At 35.6% G+C, this 24,980-nt stretch overlaps 1 protein-coding gene across 12 annotated transcripts in view; it reads right to left on the bottom strand.

Moving 5' to 3' along the window:
* Window positions 1-24,980, bottom strand: part of NAV3 (neuron navigator 3) — an 872,565-nt gene that overhangs the window by 9,210 nt on the left and 838,375 nt on the right. For all 12 annotated transcript variants that reach the window (XM_017976235.5, XM_078336921.1, XM_054238645.2 and 9 more), the window contains 8 exons: window positions 23,550-23,647; window positions 20,667-20,762; window positions 20,235-20,403; window positions 18,841-19,076; window positions 11,637-11,791; window positions 10,483-10,554; window positions 9,707-9,903; window positions 8,626-8,744 (listed from right to left, as the gene is read on the bottom strand). In XM_017976235.5, coding sequence (XP_017831724.1) covers window positions 8,626-8,744; window positions 9,707-9,903; window positions 10,483-10,554; window positions 11,637-11,791; window positions 18,841-19,076; window positions 20,235-20,403; window positions 20,667-20,762; window positions 23,550-23,647 — 1,142 coding nt within the window. The remainder of the gene's footprint in view (window positions 1-8,625; window positions 8,745-9,706; window positions 9,904-10,482; window positions 10,555-11,636; window positions 11,792-18,840; window positions 19,077-20,234; window positions 20,404-20,666; window positions 20,763-23,549; window positions 23,648-24,980) is intronic.

The following is a 24,980-nucleotide window of genomic DNA, read 5'->3' as shown; positions in this document are numbered from 1 at the left end:
CTATTTTTCCCTTCCCGTGTGCTGAATTCCCCTTCCCCAACAACCCCTACATCATGGTTGATTCATCTTTCACACTAACCTACTACCAAACATCCTGAACCACAGCAAGAAATGAGACATTTTTATTCCTCTTGGAAAATAATTTTGAAGTAGCTCTCAGTTTTAGTTTGAAAAACTAATCCTTAAGTGATTATACTTTTGCCCAAATGGAAACCTTATAGGACTATAATTCTCCACACAATATTCTATAAATAATATTAATTTAAATATGAAACAAAGAACCCATGCACCTTTTGAAATGAGATCTAAGGAAGCTAAGCAGTTTTAGGCATTATCATTTTGGAGTTTTTACAAAGTTTCTTTTGCTTTCTATTAGCAAGAAAATATTAAATAAGGAGAATTTAATTTGTAAATAATTGGATAATGGTTTGTTAAGACCAAAACCATAGCTAGAGAACAAATAATGTATTTAAATATTAACTTTACAATCATGAGTTCTAAAATTTTCATAAAATAATTTTTTTGGTACAAATAATCAACATTGAAACATCCAATGAAACATCCTAGGTAGTATAATAGTTTTGGAAGAATCCTGAAACAAGACACGTTATACTTGAAAAATGAAAACATTTGTATAAGCTTTTATTTTGTTGGAGGTACTTCCTTGGGGTAGATTGACTCATACACTTAAAAGTGTTAAATTTGATTATTTAAATCTAGAGTAGAACCAATCAATAGCACTCTTTAGGATCTTAGCTTTATCTCTGAGGCTTCAGTGCATCCAGATAAAATTCATCATATTCACCAGAACTATCATTTTACTTCTAAATGATAGTAAAATGAATGCCATTCTACTAGAGGAAGAGATCAAGATATTAAAAGGGAGTGAAAGAGGGAAAAATAGATGGAAAATTTTTTAGACAGTAAAATAAAAACACAGCATTCTGGATGATAGAATGTGTAGAACATAAACTGCATCTTAATTCTAGTAGTAGTTATAAAAACCATAAATATAGATGCCTCAGCTGAATTACTGAAAAGGAGACAAGATTTGTCCTCAATAAATTGGGTGGTTATGTTACACACATTTTAAAGAGTTTTATAATTCCACAATTTCAAATTCAACTTAAGGAAATATCAAGACTTATGGAAAAATGACAATGTATTTTGTTGGAGAAACATGGATTTCTTTTTGTGATACATTTTTATCTTTTAGTTAAGGAAAGACAGAAGGGCCTCGGTTACAGGGCCTTGAGATATCAGGCACATGAGAGAAAGAGCAAAGATGCTATTAAACCAATTTGTCGTAGATCAAAAGACCAACTGACTGCCTTAGAATTTAGAGTACTTCCTCTAAAATAGTAAAGAATCCCGCAAGAGATATTAAATGGCGTCAAACAATGAAGTATACTAAAAACAAGAAACTTAACAAGAAAAAGCTACTTGTCAATATTTAAGTGCAAAAAAAGAAAAAACAAGTCGAGCCTGAGCAACATAGTAAAATCATGTCTCCAAAATAATAATATTAATAACAACAATAAAAATAGCTGAGTGTGGTGGTGTGTGCCTATACTCTCATCTGCATCGAAAGCTTCATCACTTGAGTCTAGAAGTTCGAGGCTGCAGTGAGCCATAGTTGTACCCTGCACTCCAGCCCGGGTGACAGAGTGAGACCCTGTCTCAAAAAAAAAAAAAAAAAAAAAAATATATATATATATATATATATATATATATATACACACACATAATGAAGAAAGAAGGAACAAGAGAAATGGAGAAAGAGAGAGGGAGAGATGGAGGGAGGGAGGAAAGAAGGAGGGGAAGGAGGGAGGGAGGAAAGGAAGAAAGGAGGGAGGGAGGAGGAAGAAAATAGAGGGAGAAATAAAAAGATAAAAGAAATTATGTGATAAGAGTTTAAATGGTCAAGTATCATGTAAACACGGCTGTGACATAAGATATATAACTGTGCAATTAATTAGTTATCTAATAAAAGCAATCTGTAAACATCCATGACAACAATTTGGACTTAAATGTGTAGTTGCTGAAATAACTATGCCTTTTGTTTTTTATTTATTTATTTATTTTTAAATTTTTTATTGCATTATAGGTTTTGGGGTACATGTGCAGAACATGCAAGACAGTTGCATAGGTACACACATGGCAGTGTGTTTTGCTTCCTTTCTCCCCTTCACCCACATTTGGCATTTCTCCCCAGGCTATCCCTTCCCAGTTCCCCCACCCCCCGCTGGCCCTCCCCTTTTCCCCCCAATAGACGCCAGTGTTTAGTACTCCCCTCCCTGTGTCCGTGTGTTCTCATTTTTCTTCACCTGCCTATGAGTGAGAATATGCGGTATTTCATTTTCTGTTCTTGTGTCAGTTTGCTGAGAATGATGTTCTCCAGATTCATCCATGTCCCTACAAACGACACAAACTCATCATTTCTGATTGCTGCATAATATTCCATGGTGTATATGTGCCACATTTCCCAGTCCAGTCTATCATCAATGGGCATTTGGGTTGGTTCCAGGTCTTTGCTATTGTAAACAGTGCTGCAATGAACATTCGTGTGCATGTGTCCTTATAGTAGAATGATTTATAGTCCTTTGGATATATACCCAGTAATGGGATTGCTGGGTCAAATGGAATTTCTATTTCTAAGGCCTTGAGGAATCGCCACACTGTCTTCCACAATGGTTGAACTAATTTACACTCCCACCAACAGTGTAAAAGTGTTCCTTTTTCTCCACATCCTCTCTAGCATCTGTTGACTCCAGATTTTTTAATGATCGCCATTCTAACTGGCGTGAGATGGTATCTCAATGTGGTTTTGATTTGCATCTCTCTAATGAGCATTTTTTCATATGATTGTTGGCCTCATATATGTCTTTTTTTGTAAAGTGTCTGTTCATATCCTCTGCCCATTACTGGATGGGCTTGTTTGCTTTTTTCCTATAAATCTGTCTGAGTTCTTTGTAAATTCTGGATATCAGCCCTTTGTCAGATGGGTAAACTGCAAATTTTTTTTCCCATTCTGTTGGTTGCCTATTCACTCTAGTGACTGTTTCTTTTGCCGTGCAGAAGCTGTGGAGTTTCATTAGGTCCCATTTGTCTATTTTGGCTTTTGTTGCCAATGCTTTTGGTGTTTTGGTCATGAAGTCCTTGCCTACTCCTATGTCCTAGATGGTTTTGCCTAGATTTTCTTCTAGGGTTTTTATGGTGCCAGGTCTTATGTTTAAGTCTTTAATCCATCTGGAGTTAACTGTAGTGTAAGGTGTCAGAAAGGGGTCCAGTTTCTGCTTTCTGCACATGGCTAGCCAGTTTTCCCAACACCATTTATTAAACAGGAAATACTTTCCCCAATGCTTGTTTTTGTCAGGTTTATCAAAGATTGTATGGTTGTAGATATGTTGTGTTGCCTCTGATGCCTCTGTTTTATTCCATTGGTCTATATCTCTGTTTTGGTACCAGTACCATGCTGTTTTGATTACTGTAGCCTTATAGTACAGTTTGAAATCCGGTAGTGTGATGCCCCCCACTGTGTTCTTTTTGCTTAGAATTGACTTGGCTATGCGGGCTCTCTTTTGGTTCCATATGAATTTCATGGTGGTTTTTTCCAGTTCTGTGAAGAAAGTCAATGGTAGCTTGATGGGGATAGCGTTGATTCTGTACATTACTTTGGGCAGTATAGCCATTTTCACGATATTAATTCTTCTTAACCATGAACATGGAATGTTTCTCCATCTGTTTGTGTCCTCTCTTATTTTGTTGAGCAGTGGTTTGTAGTTTTCCTTGAAGAGGTCCCTTACGTTCCTTGTGAGTTGTATTCCTAGGTATTTTATTCTTTTTGTAGCAATTGTGAATGGCAGTTGGTTCTTGATTTGGCTCTCTTTAAGTCTGTTATTGGTGTAGAGGATTGCTTGTGATTTTTGCACATTGATTTTATATCCTGAGACTTTGCTGAAGTTGCTTATCACTTTCAGGAGTTTTTGGGCTGAGGTGATGGGGTCTTCTAGGTATACGATCATGTCGTCTGCAAATAGAGACAATTTGGCTTCCACCTTTCCTATTTGAATACCCTTTATTTCTTTTTCTTGCCTGATTGCTGTGGCTAGAACTTCCAGTACTATATTGAATAGGAGTGGTGAAAGAGGGCATCCTTGTCTAGTGCTGGATTTCAAAGGGAATGCTTCCAGTTTTTGCCCATTCAGTATGATATTGGCTATTGGTTTGTCATAAATAGCTTTTATTACTTTGAGATATGTTCCATCGATACCAAGTTTATTGAGGGTTTTTAGCATAAAGGGCTGTTGAATTTTGTCGAATGCCTTCCCTGTGTCAATTGAGATAATTATGTGGTTTTTGCTTTTGGTTCTGTTTATGTGGTGAATTACGTTTATAGACTTGCATATGTTGAAACAGCCTTGCATCCCTGGGATAAATCCTACTTGATCATGATGGGTAAGTTTTTTGATTTGCTGTTGCTATCGGCTTGCCAATATTTTATTGAAGATTTCTGCATCTATGTTCATCATAGATATTAACCTGAAATTTTCTTTTCTTGTTAGGTCTCTGCCGGGTTTTGCTATCAGAATGATATTGGTATCATAAAATGATTTGGGAAGGATTCCCTCTTTTTGGATTATTTGGAATAGTTTCAGGAGGTATGGTACCAACTCCTCTTTGTGTGCCTGGTATAATTCGGCTGTGAACCCATCTGGACCTGGGCTTTTTTTGTGTGGTAGGCTCTTAATTGCTGCCTCAACTTCTGACCTTGTTATTGGTCTATTCATAGTTTCAGCTTCCTCATGGTTTAGGCTTGGGGGGACACAGGAGTCCAGGAATTTGCTCATTTCTTCCAGGTTTACTAGTTTTTGTGCATAGAGTTGTTTGTAATATTCTCTGATGATGGTTTGAATTTCTGTGGAATCTGTGGTGATTTCCCCTTTATCATTTCTTATTGCATCTATTTGGTTGTTCTCTCTTTTCTTTTTTATCAATCTGGCTAGTGGTTTGTCTATTTTGTTGATCTTTTCAAAAAACCAGCTCTTGGATTTATTGATTTTTGAAGGTTTTTTTGTGTCTCTATCTCCTTCAGTTCAGCTCTGATCTTAGTTATTTCTTGTCTTCTGCTAGGTTTTGAGTTTTTTTGATCTTGCTCCTCTAGCTCTTTCAATTTTGACAATAGGGTGTCAATTTTGGATCTCTCCATTCTCCTCATTTGGGCACTTATTACTATATATTTTCCTCTAGAGACTGCTTTAAATGTGTCCCAGAGATTCTGGCATGTTGTGTCTTCGTTCTCATTGGTTTCGAAGAACTTCTTTATTTCTGCCTTCATTTCATTGTTTATCCAGTCAACATTCAAGAGCCCGTTGTTCAGTTTTTATGAAGCTGTGCGGTTCTGGGTTGGTTTCTGAATTCTGAGTTCTAACTTGATTGCACTATGGTCTGAGAGACTGTTTGTTATGATTTCAGTTGTTTTGCATTTGTTGAGGAGTGCTTTACTTCCAATTATGTGGTCAATTTTAGAGTAGGTGTGATGTGGTGCTGAGAAAAATGTATATTCTGTGGATTTGGGGTGGAGAGTTCTGTAAATGTCTATCAGGTTTGCTTGTTCCAGGTCTGAGTTCAAGCCCTGAATATCCTTGTTAATTTTTTGTCTGGTTGATCTGTCTAGTATTGACAGTGGAGTGTTAAAGTCTCCCACTATTATTGTGTGGGAGTCTAAGTCTCTTTGTAAGTCATTAAGAACTTGCCTTATGTATCTGGGTGCTCCTGCATTGGGTCTGTATATGTTTAGGATCGTTAGCTCTTCTTGTTGTATCGATCCTTTTACCATTATGTAATGGCCTTCTTTGTCTCTTTTGATCTTTGTTGCTTTAAAGTCTATTTTATCAGAGATGAGAATTGCAACTCCTTCTTTTTTTGCTCTCCATTTGCTTGGTAAATCTTCCTCCATCCCTTTATTTTGAGCCTTTATGTATCCTTGCATGTGAGATGGGTTTCCTGGATACAGCACAATGATGGGTTTTGGATTTTTATTCAATTTGCCAGTCTGTGTCTCTTGATTGGTGCATTTAGTCCATTTATATTTAGGGCTAATATTGTTATGTGTGAATTTGATACTGCCATTTTGATGCTAGCTGGCTGTATTGCTTGTTAGTTGATGTAGATTCTTTATGTTGATGCTCTTTAACATTTAGTGTGATTTTGGAATGGGTGGTACTGGTTGTTCCTTTCTATGTGTAGTGCCTCTTTCAGGAGCTCTTGTAAAGCAAGCCTGTTGGTGACAAAATCTCTGAGTATTTGCTTGTTCGCAAAGGATTTTATTTTTCCTTCACTTTTGAAGCTCAGTTTGGCTGGATATGAAATTCTGGGTTGAAAGTTCTTTTCTTTAAGGATGTTGAATATTGGCCCCTACTCTCTTCTGGCTTGTAGAGTTTCTGCTGAGAGATCTGCTGTGAGTCTGATGGGCTTCCCTTTGTGGGTGACATGACCTCTCTCTCCGGCTGCCCTTAGTATTTTCTCCTTTATTTCAACCCTGGTGAATCTGACGATTATGTGCCTTGGGGTTGCTCTTCTTGTGGAATATCTTTGTAGTGTTCTCTGTATTTCCTTTATTTGAGTGTTGGCCTTGCTAGGTGGGTGACATTTTCCTGGATAATATCCTGAAGAGTCTTTTCCAGCTTGGATTCATTCTCTTCGCCACATTCTGGTACGCCTATCAAATGTAGGTTAGGTCTCTTCACACAGTCCCACATTTCTTGGAGACTTTGTTAATTCTTTTTTGAGCTTTTTTCTCTGATCTTGGTTTCTTGTTTTATTTCATTGAGTTGATCTTCAGCTTCTGATATTCTTTCTTCTGCTTGGTCAATTCAGCTGTTGAAACTTGTGCATGCTTTGAGAAGTTCTCGTATTGTGTTTTTCAGCTCCTTCAATTCATTCATATTCCTCTCTAAGTTATCCATTCTTGTTATCATTTCCTCAAATCTTTTTTCAAGGTTCTTAGTTTCTTTGCATCGATTTAAAACATGTTCTTTTAGCTCACAAAAGTTTCTCATTATCCACCTTCTGAATTCTAATTCCGTCATTTCATCACAGTCATTCTCCATCCAGCTTTGTTCCCTTGCTGGTGAGGAGTTTTGGTCCTTTGTAGGAGGTGAGGTGTTCTGGTTTCGGGTGTTTTCCTCCTTTTTGCACTGGTTTCTTCCCATCTTTGTGTATTTATCCACCTGTCATCTGAGTAGTTGCTGACTCTTCGATTGGGTCTCTGAGTGGACGCCCAGATTGTTGATGATGAAGTATTTCTGTAACTTGGTTTTCCTTCTACCAGTCTAGCCCCTTCACTGTACGACTGCTGAGGTCCACTCCAGGCCCTGCTAGTCTGGGGTGCACCTATAGCAGCTGCAGAACAGTGAGGGATGCTACCAGTTTCTTTTTCTGCTATCTTTGTCCCAGAATGATGCCTGCCAAATGTCAGTCTTCTGGATATAGAGGGGTCAGGGAGCTGCTTGAGGAGACAGTCTGTACTTAATAGGAGCTCAAGTGCTGAGCTGTGAGCTCTGTTGTTCATTCAGGGCTGTTAGGCTGCTATGTTTAATTCTGCTGCAGCAGAACTCATTAAAAAAAAAACCTTTTTCTCTCAGATGCTCTGTCTTGGGGGTGTTGGGGCTTTCTTTATGAGTGTCTGTTGCACTGTCCTGCCCAGCTAGGAGGCAGTCTAGTCACTATTTGCCTGCCGAGGCTCTGCCCTGCTGGTGTGAGGTCCGCCCTGTTGTTGCAGGCTCTGACCTGCTGCTGTGGCCCCCTCTGCCCTGCTGCCATGGGCTACGCCCTGCGGCGGAGCCTCTCTGTTGTGGCGGGTTGCCTTGGCAATTGCAGGCTGTGTCCACAATGGGAGTGTACCTCAGTAGTGGTGGATTGCCTCAGTAATGGTGGACACCCATCCCCCACCGAGGTGCACCGTTCTGGGTTCAGCTATGTCCGCAGTGAAACTCTCCACTCGGAGCGTTTGGAATCGCCGTTTTGTTTGTCCCACTGTGCTGGCCCAAATGCCGTTTCCCTGGAATCTCCCAGCCTGGCTCACAGTGCAAGTCCTGTTCACTCAGATGGATGTGCCCATCTGCCCTCTCAAGTCTCAGATTGCCGGTCCAACAGGGCACCTAGACCTGTGCGCTTTGTGCGGAGCGCTGTGGAGCGCCGCTGTGCTGCTGCACTGGCCACTGGCTGCACCGGCTGCTGGCTGCACCAGCCAAAACCACTGTGCTGGTGCCCCGCATCTCTTTTATACCTGGGAATTTCTCCGTTCTGTAGGCAACAAAGATCCGTCTGGAAATGTGGCCCTGACTCACCCTCCGCGCATTGACCGAGAGCTTCAATCTTGGGTTTTTCTCACCGCGCCATCTTGAGTCGGTCCCCAACTATGCCTTTTCTTTCTCTTACATATTTGTTCTCAGAACAGACAAAATATTATAAACTATTTCCTCTAGAAAACTTTATTGCTCTATTTATAAAGTTCATGATTTTAGTTTTCTGCATAAATATCCAGATAATTTTGTTTTTTTTTACTTTTAAAATAATTTTTTTTGCTCATTTTTTAATAGCAGTGAAAATTGCGTACTATACCTGAAGACCTTCTCTCACTGCCTCCAGAATATAAGGTACTAAAGAATAGTTCCAGAGATCCATGAACCACACTCTAGAACCTTCTACATCCATGGGGCAAGGAAGGAAAAGCCGGGGACCTGAGAATGAACAAATAACAGAATATTTTAAGAATTATATTTAATAACCTAAAAACATATCTAGGCACCATTTTAGAATATAATGTATTTCTTGCAAATATCATAGAAAATTGTATTATTGGCCAGCTTGATTATATTGAAGACCCAATATCCTAGCCTCTTCTATCTTTTTACAATAAATATTAATCTAGGACACAGTATACCAGAGTTAAGAGAAATCATAAAAGTCATAATCCAGTCATCCTCTCCCATTTTACAAACAACAAAGCTGTGCTGAAATGAACTGCTGAATGTAAAACATGTCATTATTTGCAGAATTGGGACCTGGCATGAGTGTTTTGTTCCCCACGTAGAATTCTTCTTTCTAATCTAAACTGTGTTTACAGTGAGTACATTTTTATGATCTATAACAATGCAAAAGAGACTTTTGTATGTGCAGTTGAAGAAGGAATACAAATGTAAACATCTTTATGTGAACTAAAGAGAAATAATTCAAACAGTTTTGTTTTCATGAAAAACACAAAACACCTAAATTATCTACAAAATATCTAAATTCTCTGTAACTAAAATCTTTTCTCACAACTTTATTTGACATGAGCTATTTAGCCAAATTCGTTTTTAGCGTGAAAAGTATCCTCAAAAGATACCATTCATTTCCAGTGGTTATCTGATTTTTTGATATTTGTCCATAGTGAACTTACTTGATCTCAGTAATATATTAGCAAATATTTCATATCAAATATTAAATATCTCAGTGATATTTAACTGTCAGACAAAATGGATTTAATGAAAGATACAAAGCTAAGAAGAAAGTAAACTTTCAGGAGAAAAAAATAAATTTAAATCTTTGGAATCTTGAAAAAACATTAGCTTTGCTTGTTATTTTCTACTATCCAATCTGGCCATCTTTACCAAGTACTGTTAGTTCCTGGAAAATGGCATATTGTAATTTTGGAACTCACCAATGGTAACATCAGAAGAACTGTGTGTTTCCAAAAAACTGTTGAGATGATGCCATGTCTTAGGAATCCAATCTATAATTTTGACTAGGTCATTATTGCGTATGTTCCTTTCAATTTCTATCTCTATCAGTTTTCTTCGAAGATATCTGCCTAAAAAGCCTTTCACCGGTTCTGTATGATTGGCACATAATACCCACCTACAAAAAAATCAGAAATTTTTATATAAATTACATTTTACATTCACCGTGATTATTTTTCCAATAGAAAATAATTATGTTCTCATTTCAACTGGTGGCCACATTTTGATGACCAAAGGTGCTAGGAGGTCTACTAGCATGAGAGCTATAATGTAACTAACTCTACTTTTTGAGCTAAAAGGAAGTGTATGTGCGTCAGAAGTGAGTGGGAGTCTATATGCTGAACACTCTTCTGTAGGAGAATCCCGAATCCCGAAATAGGAACTCTCTTCACATTTCTCACACTTAGAAGGAATATGCTCTACTTTAACCAGGGACATAGTGAAGAGAAAAAAAAATTTTTCTTTTCTCTTATTTTTTCTTTAAAGAAACACATCTGATTACAGGTTGAAGGTTACAAAATATTTACTTGATGAAGAGTGCCAGAAGAAGTGAGAATTACTTTCACGCTACGGGTCATCCCTGGCAAGATCTGTCAAAGTAAAAATGGAAAAACAACTCCCAAAAACAAACAAAATGCCATTGCTCTCCCCACGTACAAAAAACAAACAAACAAAAAATTCTTCAATTTAACTTTACCTGAAATTGTGATGCAGCTCTAGATTTGGTGATGAAGAAACTCCCTGATTCATTGTTCCAATAATATACGGACTACAAAAAAAAAAAAAAAAATAGAAAACTTTAATTTACTGGAGGTAAAAGCGATTAATTCATTAAAATTATTTTAGAAAACAACTAGGATAGATATGGATTATTCTATTTTAATTTTTGTCTTTTAAAGGGTAATTTTGTAATGGAAAATGACAAAAATCACTGGACTAGAAATTAATACTTGAGGTTTTAATTCTAGCTCCGGCATCAAGGCAAAGTATTTTCTCTCCCTGAGCCTTAGTTTATTTGTAATTTACATTATTTGAGTAAAGAGTTTAGTTAGAAAAATCACAGGGATTTTGTTCCACATCTATTTGTAATGTCAAAAAAATCTCTAGCAGCGATAATTGGAATATCTGGCACTGTGAAAACTAATTTATGTTGATATTCTTATATGTCCTTTCTTTAGAGGCCATGCCACAAGGAATCTTCAGTGGGTTTTAATACCTTACTTTAACCTTTCCTTTTATTGCAAATATTTAAAAATCATACTCATTAATGGAGGGAGCTATATCTGAATGTATTGCATATCTCTATAAAAAGGTTAAGTTTAAACTTTGATATAAACTGAGAATGAATCCAGGGCTGTAAAGATTCCATTTAGCTTTAATTTCCCTGATTAAAACTGTTCCATCATTGATACTGGTTTCACAAATGTTCATCATGTCTGCAGAAGCTAACATCATTAAGAAAGCAATGTTTTCATAAAAGTGCCTGGGACATGGTTGTTGCATGAATACATAGATATTCTAAGGAATGCATATTGATTCTTTAAAACTATGCTATAATATTAAAGAGGGCTTCTCAAATTAATGGCATCTATTGTAAGTCTAAAAGTAAGAACTACTCAGGTAATTCATATGTTAATTAGCTAGAGTTAATCATTCCACAGTGTGCATTTACTTCAAAACATCATGGTGTACACAATCAATATGTAAAATTTTATGTGTCAACTTCAAAAGTAAAAATTAAATATTCAAAAAATCTAAAAAATTAAAAAACAAAATGCATACAGGCACAAGAGAGCAAATGTGATGACAATTATTTTATATTTCATTATTCAAAATATTTGATAAGCATACCATTTGTTGTATTTACAATTGAGGAAACCATTGAAGATATCACTCAAAGAGCCCACATGATGAAGATTATCAAGAATTATTACAACTGGGAGCTCTACTCCATTGTTATCAGCACTACACTGTTCAGCCAGGTTAGCTAGATATTGTTGCAATTCCTTTTAAAAAATGAAGAAAACAGATACATCAGTGATAAATATATACTAATGGTAAGCAGTTAATATTTTAGGAGGAGCACGCTTTGTCTTCTATTCAGTTTCTTTCATTAAGGTCATAGATTATTCAACAGATATAAACTCTTATTCTACACATCAAAAACCATATATTGCTGACAGAATAAATTTTTTAAATTAAAGAGAGAAAAAGGAAAACAATAGAAGATCCAGTACCAAACACCTTCAGCAAACCTGAAAGTATAAACATGAAGGCCTATTTCTCAGTGGTTTTCTCCCTGAAAGAAAAGCCAAACTGAGTTCTGGATATAAACTCTTATGATAAACCATATATATTGGGATTTTATTCTGAGTTTTGATGTTCAATGATAAATGTAAATTTTAGCAACTTTAATATTTCAAGTATGAACTAAATTGAAAATGGCACTTCTCAGATTCCACTAATATTTTTAATGTGTTAATTCTAATTCATGTAGATTGGGTATATCTCAAACTGCAGCCATAGGACCCTGATACAAGTATACTTAATTAATTATTTATTTATAATCTGCATGCAACTGCTGCAATTTTAAACAAAGACAAAAATTAGTTATATTTCACTGGTGAAATATAACATTGGCATTTAGTATCTCTTGAGTTTCTTGGTTCTTTTACAGGTATTGTTCCTGTCTAATAGCTTTTAATCTAAATATGATAACCAGTTTGCTGATTGACTGCTCTCACAAATGGGTAGGCCAGGAACATAATTAGATTTCTTAAAATTGTCCTAATCAGTAAGAACATTTCCATAATATTTGCATATTTACAATGACATTTTCAATTTGGAAATCGTGCTCCGGTTTATAAAACAATTCCATGATTCCAGTTTCTGGCAGCCAGGTAAATAGGTGAATTGTTCACTCTAGATGCGACCACTCTCTGTCTGTAATACCTCTGCTAAACTAAAAGTAGGAGATAAAACAATGGCCAGGATTTTGAGGTATTTAGTAATTTTCATTTATGTTCAAATATTAAATTTATTAAAGAAATAAAGTACTATTAGTTTTCTATTGAGCTAGTCATGTAAAATAAATTTTGTCTAAGTCAGAGAATGCAAAAATATATGTTTAAAACTGCTGAATATTCTGGAGAATTATGTTTACTTTAAAAGAAAAAAATAAAATTTATACCACGAATTTAGCTACATTAAGTCATTCATTCATTTATAAAATACTCACTATCTATCTACTGTGTTCACAGCCTCAGACTAAGCCCTGGGTATACAAAAATAGTGAAGTATCATTCCTGCTATCAATAGTGTTTAAGTAGGTTTAACATTTATTATGAACTGCACCAAGTACTTTTCTGGACATGAGGACTAAAAAGGGGTAATCAGGCTGTCTTCCCTGTAAGCTTTAAGAGTTGTCACATTAGGGACTGGAATTTAAATATGACAAATGACTTTAATATAATATCATAAATACATTATGAGATAGGAGAAGTCAAGGAAAGAGAATTAGCCTAGACGCTGGGTGTCAAGAATGGTTTTCTGGAGGAGGTAATGTTGGAGCCTGAGAGGGGTGGTAGGCACCCACATAAATAATGACAAATTTACACAATGCAAGGTAAAATATTCCATGAGGGAAGATAAAGGGGGCATGTGGCCTACAGGAGGGAAAGAGATTAATTCCAACTTAAGCATCCTGCTGGCACCAAGAATTTAGAGATAAAACATAATTTCTGTCTTTCAGGAACTTGAGTTGATAAGCACGGAAGCAAGCCAGCAAGTGTTTCACAATACAGTATGCTAAGTGAAATGCACAAAACATTATAGGGATACTTAAGAGAAGCGTCTAATCCAGTCTTTAGGTTCACAGAACAACAGAGTACATTGGTTAAAAAGCAAAAAAGAAAGAACATTGAAGTCCAAAGAATAAAAAGTGAAAGTTGAAAAGTGTACGTGCATGATATGTTTTAGGAAATAAGTGTTCTCTTGTTACAGAAAATTATAGTACATGCCAGTGGTGGTGGCAATAAAAAAGAAAAAAGGCTGAATCCATGCAAAAGAAGTTGCATTGTATTACATAAACAAGTGTCAAGCATTGATATGTTCATGTGCTTTTCTGTTTTCAGTAGAGAAAAGCAATTTGTTTATCCAAGGAAACAGAAATGTGAAAAATATAAGAATTAATTAGAAATGGAAATAGCATTTAAGAATCTTATTGCCTTCCTGGAATAGAAGGTCAGGCATATACCTATATAATTCTCAGTCAAAATAATATATTACTTCAAAATAGTGTAGGTCAAAGATTTTGTTTATAGTATGTAAAGATTGCTTGTAGCCTCTGAAAAAGACCTTTTGGTGGCAGTATTATTTGCTATTATTATTTTTAAGATTGGGTAATATCTTGATATTTAACATGAGAGAAGAGCTTTCCAAAAACAGAATAATCATTCAGAAACATGATATTCATGTAGGAAAAAACTGATATAAAAAAATATGATATCCATGTAGGAAAAAAAACTAAGAGAATGTGTTTTGTGAAAGGAAATGGTGGTAACGAAATTGGAAAGGAAACTTTGCAACCGTAAATGATTAGTAAGATCATTGAACATTTCCTGTTTGCAGTGAAGAAAAATTGTTCTAGTGATTTGAGTGAGTAGTCAAAGCTGTGATTTAATATGTGGCAAACATACTCAAAGGAGGAAGTGAGACCAGCCAAGAGAATATTGAAATTATTGAAGCCTACAGATACTAAGGGACTGAACAAGGAACAGTGTGATGTTTTTGATCTAGTACAGAAAGCAATAAGAAACTATTGAGCTGGGCATGGTGGCTCTCACCTGTAATCCCAGCACTTTGGGAGGCCGAGGCGGGTGGATCATGAGGTCAAGAGATCGAGACCATCCTGGTCAACATGGTGAAACCCCATCTCTACTTAAAAAAAAAAAAAATTAGCTGGGCATGGTGACACCTGCCAGTAATCCCAGCTACTCAGGAGGTTGAGGCAGGAGAATTGCCTGAACCCAGGAGGCGGAGGTTGTGGTGAGCCGAGATCACGCCATTGCACTCCAGCCTGGGTAACAAGAGCGAAACTCCACCTCAAAAAAAAAAAAAAAAAAGAAAAAAAGAAACGATTGAAACATTTTAGTCTGCTCAGATTTTAATTATGAAAAGATGTTCTATGTTCCATGAGGTGAATGAATATATCCCAAAAAAGAGAAGGGAAATTTAAGGGAGATTGTTTATCATGCAGTTACAAAATAACTGTAGAAATCCAAGAAACAGAGGAGGATGTTAATCTGGAGGAAGGGTGGTTATGGTGGAGAGGAATGAAAGAGGATGGATTTACAATATGTGTTTGGGGCTGAAATTGTCAATTTTCAACTTGTATATTTAGTAGGTGAATAGAAACATATTTGTAACATAACAGAAAGCTTAAAAAATTGGGAGAGTGGGCATGGATGATAGATAGTGTTTAATTGGAGTCAACCACGGAAGTCAACACAAGTTGAAGTCATGAGAGTCATCCAAAGAACAAAAGTGAGAGTGAACAAAATAATTCATTATAGAGAAAACCAGTTTCATTTACTGGGAAGAGAAGGAAGAGAAGAGAGTGAAAAACACTGAAAGGGAATTTACCAGGGGGTAGGAAACAGAGAGAATGATAATCATGAATGTCAGAAGGGGAGAGAAAGAAAGAGTGGGGCAGGCACAAAGGAATTGAATTTCATAATTAGCAGGTGACTGGGTCATTTCTTGACAATCAGAGCCTTTAGATTCTAATTCTAGAGCAGCTTTCTTTCATCTTGAGAGGATGGTAGATCCCTTGGGAATCTGATGGTAGGTATGAACCAATGGCTGTAGAAACAGGCAAACACAAATATAATTTTTTCATGTAACTTAAGAGTTTTTCACAGATTCCCTTGAAATAACCTCATGATATCCACTTCAGATTGATGAAAAGGAAATCTTAGATTGAGGCACTGATGACTGTAATTAAAAATCTTTTTTCCAGATCTACTCAGGTAGAAGGAAACAGACATATCTTCCGGATGGACACTGGCAATAAGATGAATCCCATACTCTGAAACTGTGGGTGGAACACCACAGTTAGATAAAAATGGTAGATCACTGTTTTCTCGGATTCTGACACCAGACTAAAAAGGAATCTATCAAGTCCAGTTTTCTGATCTTTTCCAACCTAACATTCCAAATGGCTTCAGCTGGTCATGTATTCTCTACTAAATCCATCTCTAGCCTTCTGGGCCTACTCTATCAAATGTCACAAAGTCTAATTGTTTATGTGTACTGCTCTCAATCAAAATATTCCAGCTGGCAGCTTGAGGGAGAGCTTGAAATGTGGGAAGAGGAACAGAATGTAAAGTGCAGAGGTACCGAAAACATGAAAAGATGTTTTTCATTTGATGATTTGTCATTCAATTTTTTTTTTCTTGAATCAGTAAGTGCTTTTTGGATTTGTCTATTCAGTGCTATCTATGGCACAGCATAAAATGCGTCAGCAGTTAAACAGCTCCAGGTTTTCAGGAACAGGATTTATTATTTCATGCCTCATTAGCATTTTACTTTAGTAAATCTACACTGTTAGTATCCCTAACACAATCTCAAGTTGTCATCCCCTCCTTTTTTTATATTTGTCCTCACTTACCCTTACCCCAACTCCCAAGAAAATAGTTGCTATTCTCGGTCAATTTGGCAAAAATTGGCCAAATTCTCTGGCAATGAGTTGGTATTCAGTATTACTGATAGCTTGTTCATATCTTCAACCATAAAGAATAAACATTTTTTCAGTTATACTTTGTGCTTTCTTGGGAACAAATGCTACTGTGATTTTTTCAAGAGTTTCTTCCTATGACTGTTTCCTAGCATGATTAGCTCCACCACTGCTTGGCAATGTTGTTGCCCTGCCCATTATTTTCAATAAAATATTGAACTGACCTAATAATGGCACAAATTATTATCCTCTGAAAAAGCAAAATATAAGAGTGTTGGAAATATTTAATAAAAAATGTTAAAAGGACACTAACATGTTCTTAAGAGAACATGTTTAAGCAATAAACTTCTTTCCTAAGCTGAAATAAAAAGAACAGATATATATATATATATTTTAGGGAATGCTATGTTTTATAATAAATGGGAATTACCTATTCTTTAGCATGTCAACTATATTCTAATGAAGCTTCATCTATTAAATTCAAAACTTGATTTTAAGCAAACCTCTCTCTCACAGACACACACTTGCACACATACATTCATTTAGTTCTTAGAATAGCTCTACTATTTTCCCCATTTTACAGGCACTTTATCAAAATGCCATGGTCTTCTCCAATAAATCTATTTTGCTCTTGTTTTCTAAACACTTTTTGTTCCATAAAAGAAGTACCTTGTAAAGAGTTCTCTCATACCAACACTGAGAAAAAAATACTGGGGATGACTAAAGAGGCCTTTCAAAGCCTTTCATAGTTTTTTGGCTGAAAATATTTAAAACTGTGCTAAAAGGCTTTTTTATATCGGGATATGAGAAGATAGAATTCACCGTAAGCAGTAAACATGCCAGCTGAAGCAAACAAACAATTGTGCTCTTCCTACTTTTGCTCAAAGAGTCGAGTATTCTACCTCAGGTTCTATGTTTTTCTTTAGATGGTAGTTCAACCACAATTTGAATAGGTCTGAGTTCCAAGGAAATAGTCAGAATTTATGTATTGTATTTATTTAACTTTAAGAGAGCCCATTGTGTTTTATGTACATCATTGTTCTTGAAGGATACATATAAGACAGTTTTGAACAAAGGTGTGCGTGTGTGAGTGTGAGTGCACATGAGTGCACTGTGCATATGTGTGTGTGTTCATGAGAGAAATCTTCACTGGGAGTCAAGGACTATGATTAAAAATTGCAAGTAACCCTTATATTGTGCTTGCTACTTGTGCTATTTCTCTCTCTCTGACACACACACACACACACACACACACACACACACACAAACACACACACTCATTCATTTAGTTCTTAGAATAGCCCTACCATTTCCTCCAATTTACAGGTGAGAAAATTAATACTTTTTGTTCATTAAACTATATGCCTGGTTTATTTCAATAATCTAATGGGGTTGGGCTGCATTTGGGAGTCACGTTTATTTCTGAAAATTTGCAGACCTGAGGTTTCTGAGAAACTGGGACAGTTTAGATCCCTGAACCAGGTTATCCTTGAAAGAGTAATATGACCTAGTATAATTGGGATTCCTTCAAGGTACTGCTTATAATAGTTGCAGTTTCCCAAGAGAAACTTTTAGGTTTCATTGATTCAGACTTTAATAAATAATTACAAGTAAAACTAGGTAAGTGTTAAAAATACGTTAGCCACCAACTATTTCCTTTTTAGGATTTTTAAAATTTTACTCAGAAACATAACTGGCTATGTTGTATAGATTCTCATACCTTTTTAATATCTGAGTGTTCAGATTGATTACTATGGCACATTAGACCTTAGTTGGTGGTGAAACTAAATGTTGTTAGATTTCCTAAGGTTTCTAAACAAAACTTTTAGGGAGATGTGACATAAACAAATCGTTGCTCCCAGAACTTCTGCTTGGAATATTCTAATTATTGCCAAATCTCCATTGCTGCAACACCCATGTTATTTCCTACTTGCCTGTAAGACCCAAGCAAGTATTACCCTTTTATAAAGCTCTGATTCCTCCAAGAAAAGCTATTCCTTCTTGCTTGTACACAGACCTCTTTCTACTCTCCTAGGTGGATGTCTAAGAGAAACCATGCAATCGGGGCCCTGCCATTTTATTCTGTATATTCCCAATGCCTGGTGGAGTACCTGATAACTGATGTTACTGAAAATAGCAGTCTTGTTCAAATTCGTGAACCAGAGTTTGGTCACTTACCAGGTTACAGATTCAGTAACAAAAAAAAGATGAATATTCTTTTCCATGTACAACATGGAAGTCTCACACGATCTTATAATTTGATTGCTTAAAACACTTATGGATAAATTGCAGCTGTTCTCTTAGAATTCTGTAACATACCTTACTTGACTTGTGGTCCACATTAAAAGTGGCAATTGCATCCTCTGTTTTTTTCCTCCCAGATTTGGTTATTACATATTCAGCAAGTTTATTTGCTAAATAGGTCTTTCCAGTACCACTTGGTCCTGAGAGTATAATTCTGTGATGCTCCATCAACAAGTTAAAGTACCTTTGGGTAATTGGTTTAGGAATCAGCGTATCAAAAACAAAACTGTCCAAACTGTTTTCTTCTACCCCTGAAAGAAGAAACAAAAGCAATAGCATGACTTATTGTTCTATATAAGCCAGAATTTAAAATATCATGCTAACCAGCAACAGCTTGGTTAGTCATAGGAATACAGTCCTTGCAAAACAATTTCCTAGATATTTCTATCCTCCAAATATGTGTTGCCATTTTAAGGAATAAAATCTATCAGTAATATGGCAGAGTGAACATCTGAACAAAAGCAAGCTGTTCCTTTTTGTTAAAGCTCCACTTCACTGTCTACGCCTTGTTTTCACTTACGTATCCAGAGAGAAATGGAAGCATTATAAATTCTATCATAACATCTTTTATCGAAGATGATTATGTATGTTAAGTATAAATGTGAAGATTATACACGTGTATATATAAGAGTTTCTGTGTGTTCTTTATTTTAGTTTATCTTCTACCCACCTCCTTATTCTCTTCTATCTCTCATTATGCAACCTAGTTGTACAACCACTTAAGCTTTTGAAGAATACAAATTGTTATGTTTGGCAAGGAATTAAATAGGGAGCAACAGTATCTTCTTTTACTAACCCAATTACCTTCATCATAAAATCAAATATTGACAAATTCCTCTATTAACTCAAATTACAAATAGATGTATTTTGATTCTTTAATACAAACAAGGAATTATGAAGATAAAGATACTTCAGATATTACATTACCCTATAATTAATCACATCATCCAAAGCAAAGAAAATTCTCAGAATTTCCTATCCTTGATCCTAAATTTCTATTCCCTATTCCTAGGGAATATTTATTACGTATATGTACTTTGAAGCCAAAGATTCATCAATGACTATGTTACTTTGGAATACACACTAAATGTTTTAAATCCTCCTGTAATAAAAGGTGATAATGAAGAAAATCCAGAAATTTGAAGTTCCTAAATCACATTCCTTTGTGTGAGCCTTGATAAATCTTAAATCCCAGAACTCAAAGAACTTAATTTCCTTAGATTCTATTGCTTTTAGTAGGACTCTAGGATTTAATACTTTGGTATGAAATGAGTCATATTGATTTTTTAAATACTACATAGTTTTCAAATAGAAAAGTTTTAAGGGAAACTGGCCAAAAAAGTGTGGGGTGGGAGAAAAAAAGTTGCTAAAATTTAAATTTGTGCCTTTTTTTCCATTTTTCTTTTTACCTTTGAGGTTCACAGTGATGATGTTATTATCTCCAACAAGGTATCCACAAGGCAGCAGTTCAGGCACTTCTAGGTTATGGGATCTAATTAAGTCTCCTATACAATAGCTAGCAATGCAGTCAGAGCTCAGACCAAGGCTAGTGGATGTATCAATTCGGAATACATATTCCTAAAATGGTACACACAAAAAAATAAAGTCAAAACAGAAGTGCAACTCATCTACAACAAATACATAACCCATAGGGATATAGAGCTAGTTGTCAAGAATATTAGAAATGTGTAATATAAGAACTGTTAATATCAAATAGCGCAAAGAGAAAGCGTTCTTTATTTGAGGAGAGGAAAAGATGTGTCTATGCTATTGAAGTTAAGGAAAACAACTAAAGAGAAACACATTTGAAAATTAATATTAGGGCGTCTTGCACAACATACCTTGAAGAGACGTCTTATTACACCATCTAAGACATCCCACTTGGTTTTTCCACTAACACCAATGGATCCTATCAAATAAGCCTGAGATTTTTGATCCTAAATAAGAACAAAATAAAGTACGATAAAATACAACTGTGCAACTTTTTTATTACTACGTTTTCTACTAAAATTTGTTAATGTAGTTGTTAAGACTAAAATATATATTAAGCCTATGGCTTCTATGACAATAGACACATATGGTCGATTACATAAAATAAAACATATTTCAGCCAACTAACGAACCAACCAAATGACAGCAATAGAAACTTTGCGTTTACTTTTAGCAGCAATAGCAACAGCAACAAGTAAGAAAGAGATGAGATAAAGCAGTATGTCAAGGAAAACTGATGCATGACCTGTTCTATAGAAGGCAAAGGTGAAGGAATCGGAAAGAATACTCTTGCATTATAATACAGTGGACATTTTCCTAAAGAGAAGCAGCTCGGTGGGAGGGAAATAGTGAGAGAGACAAAGGAGAACCATATTATGTGAATTATCGAACTTCATCTTACTATTTTGTGATCTGATCTTTGATAAATCCAACTCAGTTGTTTTTATCAATTTTAATCTAGAATCCAATCTCATTTTAAAAAGTACTAGCTATGATAATTTAAGACATCTGCATACTTCCAAAACTGGTTCCATTTTGAATGTATCAGAAATTCTCTGTTTAAAAGACTTTGCCAGAGAAGTGGGATTTTGAGGAATTTCTACATATATTAGAAAAGTAAATAATTCAGAATTTATAATTTAGCTTGAGCTTCTATTATGATGACTAGAAATGGTTAGTGAAATAGTGATTATGATACCAATAGATAAAATTAGATAGTTGACATATTACAATCCTGGTTCTAGTCACTAAGTATGTTATCATAAAGCGGTGGTAGAATAATCACTGAGTCATGGGTTAGAAGGTATGGATTCTGTAACACATAATACCTACCACCTAATTAAGAAATGTGACTTTAGGTAAATTACTCAGCTGGCTCAGAGCCTCAATTTCTTAATCTGTAATATTTAGCACCATAAGGGTAAATGGTTATCACCATTATTCAGATAAAATCTGAGTTAGAATACAATACCTTTAGGAGAATAAGTTGAGAAATTCACAGCTGATGATTGTGATTTTTGTTATGAATATTGTTATGAAACGATATTTGTGTCTCTTCAAAATTCATACATCGAAGCCTTAACTCTCAAAGTGATGGTATTAGGAGGTGAGGTCTTTGGGAGGTAATTAGGATTAGAGGTCCTAATGCTAGGTAGGACTTTCATGATGGGATTACTGGGTAAAGTAAACAATTCAGGATTTGTGGTCTTTCTCTCTTCCTACCTACAGACATTGAGGTAAGACTGAGTGGGGCCAGAACATGAATTCCACCACCTGCAATACAAAAAGAGAGCCCTCACCAGGAACCAAATCAGTTAGCAGCTTAATGTCGGACTTGCTAGTCTCCACAACTGTGAGAAAATAAATTTCCGTTGTTTAAGCCACCTAATCTGTTATTTCGTTATGGCAGTCCAGGTACAGTAAAACAACTACTTTCATGTTTTTTAAGAGAAAGCATTCAGGCATTCAGGCCCAGTGCGGTGGCACATGCCTGTAATCCCAGCACTTTGAGAGGCCAAGGGGGGTGTATCTGGAGGTCAGGATTTTGAGACCAGCCTGGCCAATATGGTGGCATCCTGTGTTTACTAAAGGTACAAAAATTAGCCAGGCGTGATGATACATGCCTGTAGTCCCAGCTACTTGGGAGACTGAGGCAGAAGAATCACTTCAACCCAGGAGTTGTAGGTTGCAGTGAGCTGAGATCACGCCATTGGCCACTGCACTCCAGCTGGGGTGACAGGGCAAGACTCTGTCTCAAAAAAAGAAAAAGAAAAAGAAACAATGTTCAAAGACACTGTCTGTTAGAATTATTGTGAACAGAAAATCTTGTTTTCACTGTTTATAATACAGTCGCAATGGCTGCTTATGCAATACCTTATAAAAAGCTGCTTTTAAATTAAAGTTAGTTTATGTTTCACTGAGACTACTATAGAATCCCACATCAAGACCCACTTGGAAAAGTAGGTACAAATATGCAGCTCAAGCAGAAAGTTGATGGCACTGGAATCCTTGGAATATTGGCTCAAGGTAGGAATTCATAAGTGCTTTCTTACTTTTCAAACTGAATTAAGTACTTTAAAATTCTAAGGGATTTTTATTTGCTTGGTGTAAAAAAATTGGATACTTAGAAACATGTATTTTTGGCCACTCAACTAAAAATTTAACTTACAATTTTTTTTTCATTAAGAAAAGGATAGAATGACATTGACAATTTGAAGGCAACATTCATTGCTAAAAGTTAAAATACTTGCTTGGTCATCTAGGACCTTGCTTAAATAGACATGTAACATCAATGGAATTTGTCCTATTGAGTTTAGTAAAACAGGAGCCTTTCTGATGTCTAGAATATTCATTAGCTTACAGTCTTCCCTTTGTATAAGGACCATATTGACAGCTTTAGTAACATGTTACTGCACATCATAAGCATTACTTAGAATCAATAAGTGAAACAAAAAGAATATGTTAAACCAGATGTTTGTCAAAGAAATAACTATTATTTTAAGTTCTAGAAATGAGAGGCTGATGATATTTTCAGTGAATAAATGTGAGGTCCATGTAAGGCACATTTCTACCTCTAGGATGATGTCATCTCTTTATTGTTCCTTTCATATTTATGTGACATATTAAACCAGTGGCAATCCGCAACTGTTGTAGGATATTTACCAGATCAAATATTCACGTACAAAATATATTTTACTCGAAGTCATTCTCATCTGTTAGGAATAAAGAAATACCTTTGCTCGACCGTAGCCCTTGCTTATGGAGACTATAATTTTCACACTGCGGCCATCTTTATGTCCAGTGGCATCACCAGCATCATCTAGCAAAATATCTACCAAATTTTAAAAGAAAGACAGACACAAAGACAGACAGAGTAACATTAGCTTGGATTTGTTTACTGTCATTCTTTTCTCCCTCATAGTTTTATATTTTCAGTGGGATTTGCTTCCCATTCTAGCCTAACTGGTTTGAAAAGCCTCAGCTTTCAAGAAGATGAATTACTGTGGCTGGGTTAAAGTTTCAATCTAAGAAATTATTTCTGCTTGCAAAGACCTTCACTCAAGTGTAGGGCCACTCACTGCCTTAAGATGAGGAAAAAAGAGGTTTCTTTTTCTATTACACATAGGTCTGAGTAATACCTGAGTAATATTTAGTCACCATTATAGCCATGACAAACTGACAAGCCATCTGATTTTTCTATCCAATCTAAAATATCCAAGCTCAATATCCATGTAATGTATAAATGTAAAGGTGCTGAGATTGACTGTCAAGTGAAATTATTTTCAACCATTTGACACAGCCCGCTATATAACTACTCACCTTATCTTTATAATTATTAGGTTCCGTTATTGAATTTCAACCGTGGCATTATACTGGCATTATGATTGCTCTCCTGAATCCTTTATGCTAATAGTTTCAAAACCAAAATAGTATTTCTAGTAATCAGCTAAGAGTTACAGAAGCATGACAAAGCTAGCTAACCTTTAAAATATCAGCCTTTAAACAGTGATTAAAGATTAACTTTTAAAATACATTATACCAGATTCATTTCCAATTCAGAGAATTATTAAGGTAAACTATCCCAAATATATGTTTTCCTTTGATAATAATGCTATTATAGAACCATGATTGATATTTAGACACTGTTCTGTGGATAAATGAAACTCCATTACATGCTAAAGAGCTCATGTGCCTGGTGAAATGAGAACTCAACTGCTCTGACAAGAAGTTTATAGAAAAAAGATTATGAGTATAGCATCATAGAAACCAACACTCTAATAACATGACTTCTGAAATTAGAATGGTTTCTATTATCTTGGTAATGAAGGATATATAATTTTGAAAGTAACCAGTAAAAAATACTCTAAGAGCATAACAATCTAAAACAACTTTTAGAGCTTGAAGAATAGGAAAATTTTGCAATCAATTTGTAAATCATCAAAGATAATCTCTTGCACTGGAGTTTAATTATTTTCCAAGTCAACATCTTGAGTCTTTCACCTTTTCACCTACTCCACTCAAAAATAAAACTCTTCCTTAGTCATTTTAATTCTCTCGATCCTTGTCTCAGAAGTTTAGAGTGGTTTATCTTTGGCTGTTCACATCTAGACTTCTGGCAGTTCATGATCAAATTACTTTTGTACTTATCTTAATTACTCATAAAT

This window comes from Callithrix jacchus, chromosome 9 (assembly GCF_049354715.1).
Source record: "Callithrix jacchus isolate 240 chromosome 9, calJac240_pri, whole genome shotgun sequence".
In the NCBI taxonomy this organism is placed as follows: Eukaryota; Metazoa; Chordata; class Mammalia; order Primates; family Cebidae; genus Callithrix; species Callithrix jacchus.
The sequence above is the reverse complement of the archived record's forward strand: the minus strand, read 5'-3'. Positions and strand labels throughout refer to the sequence as shown.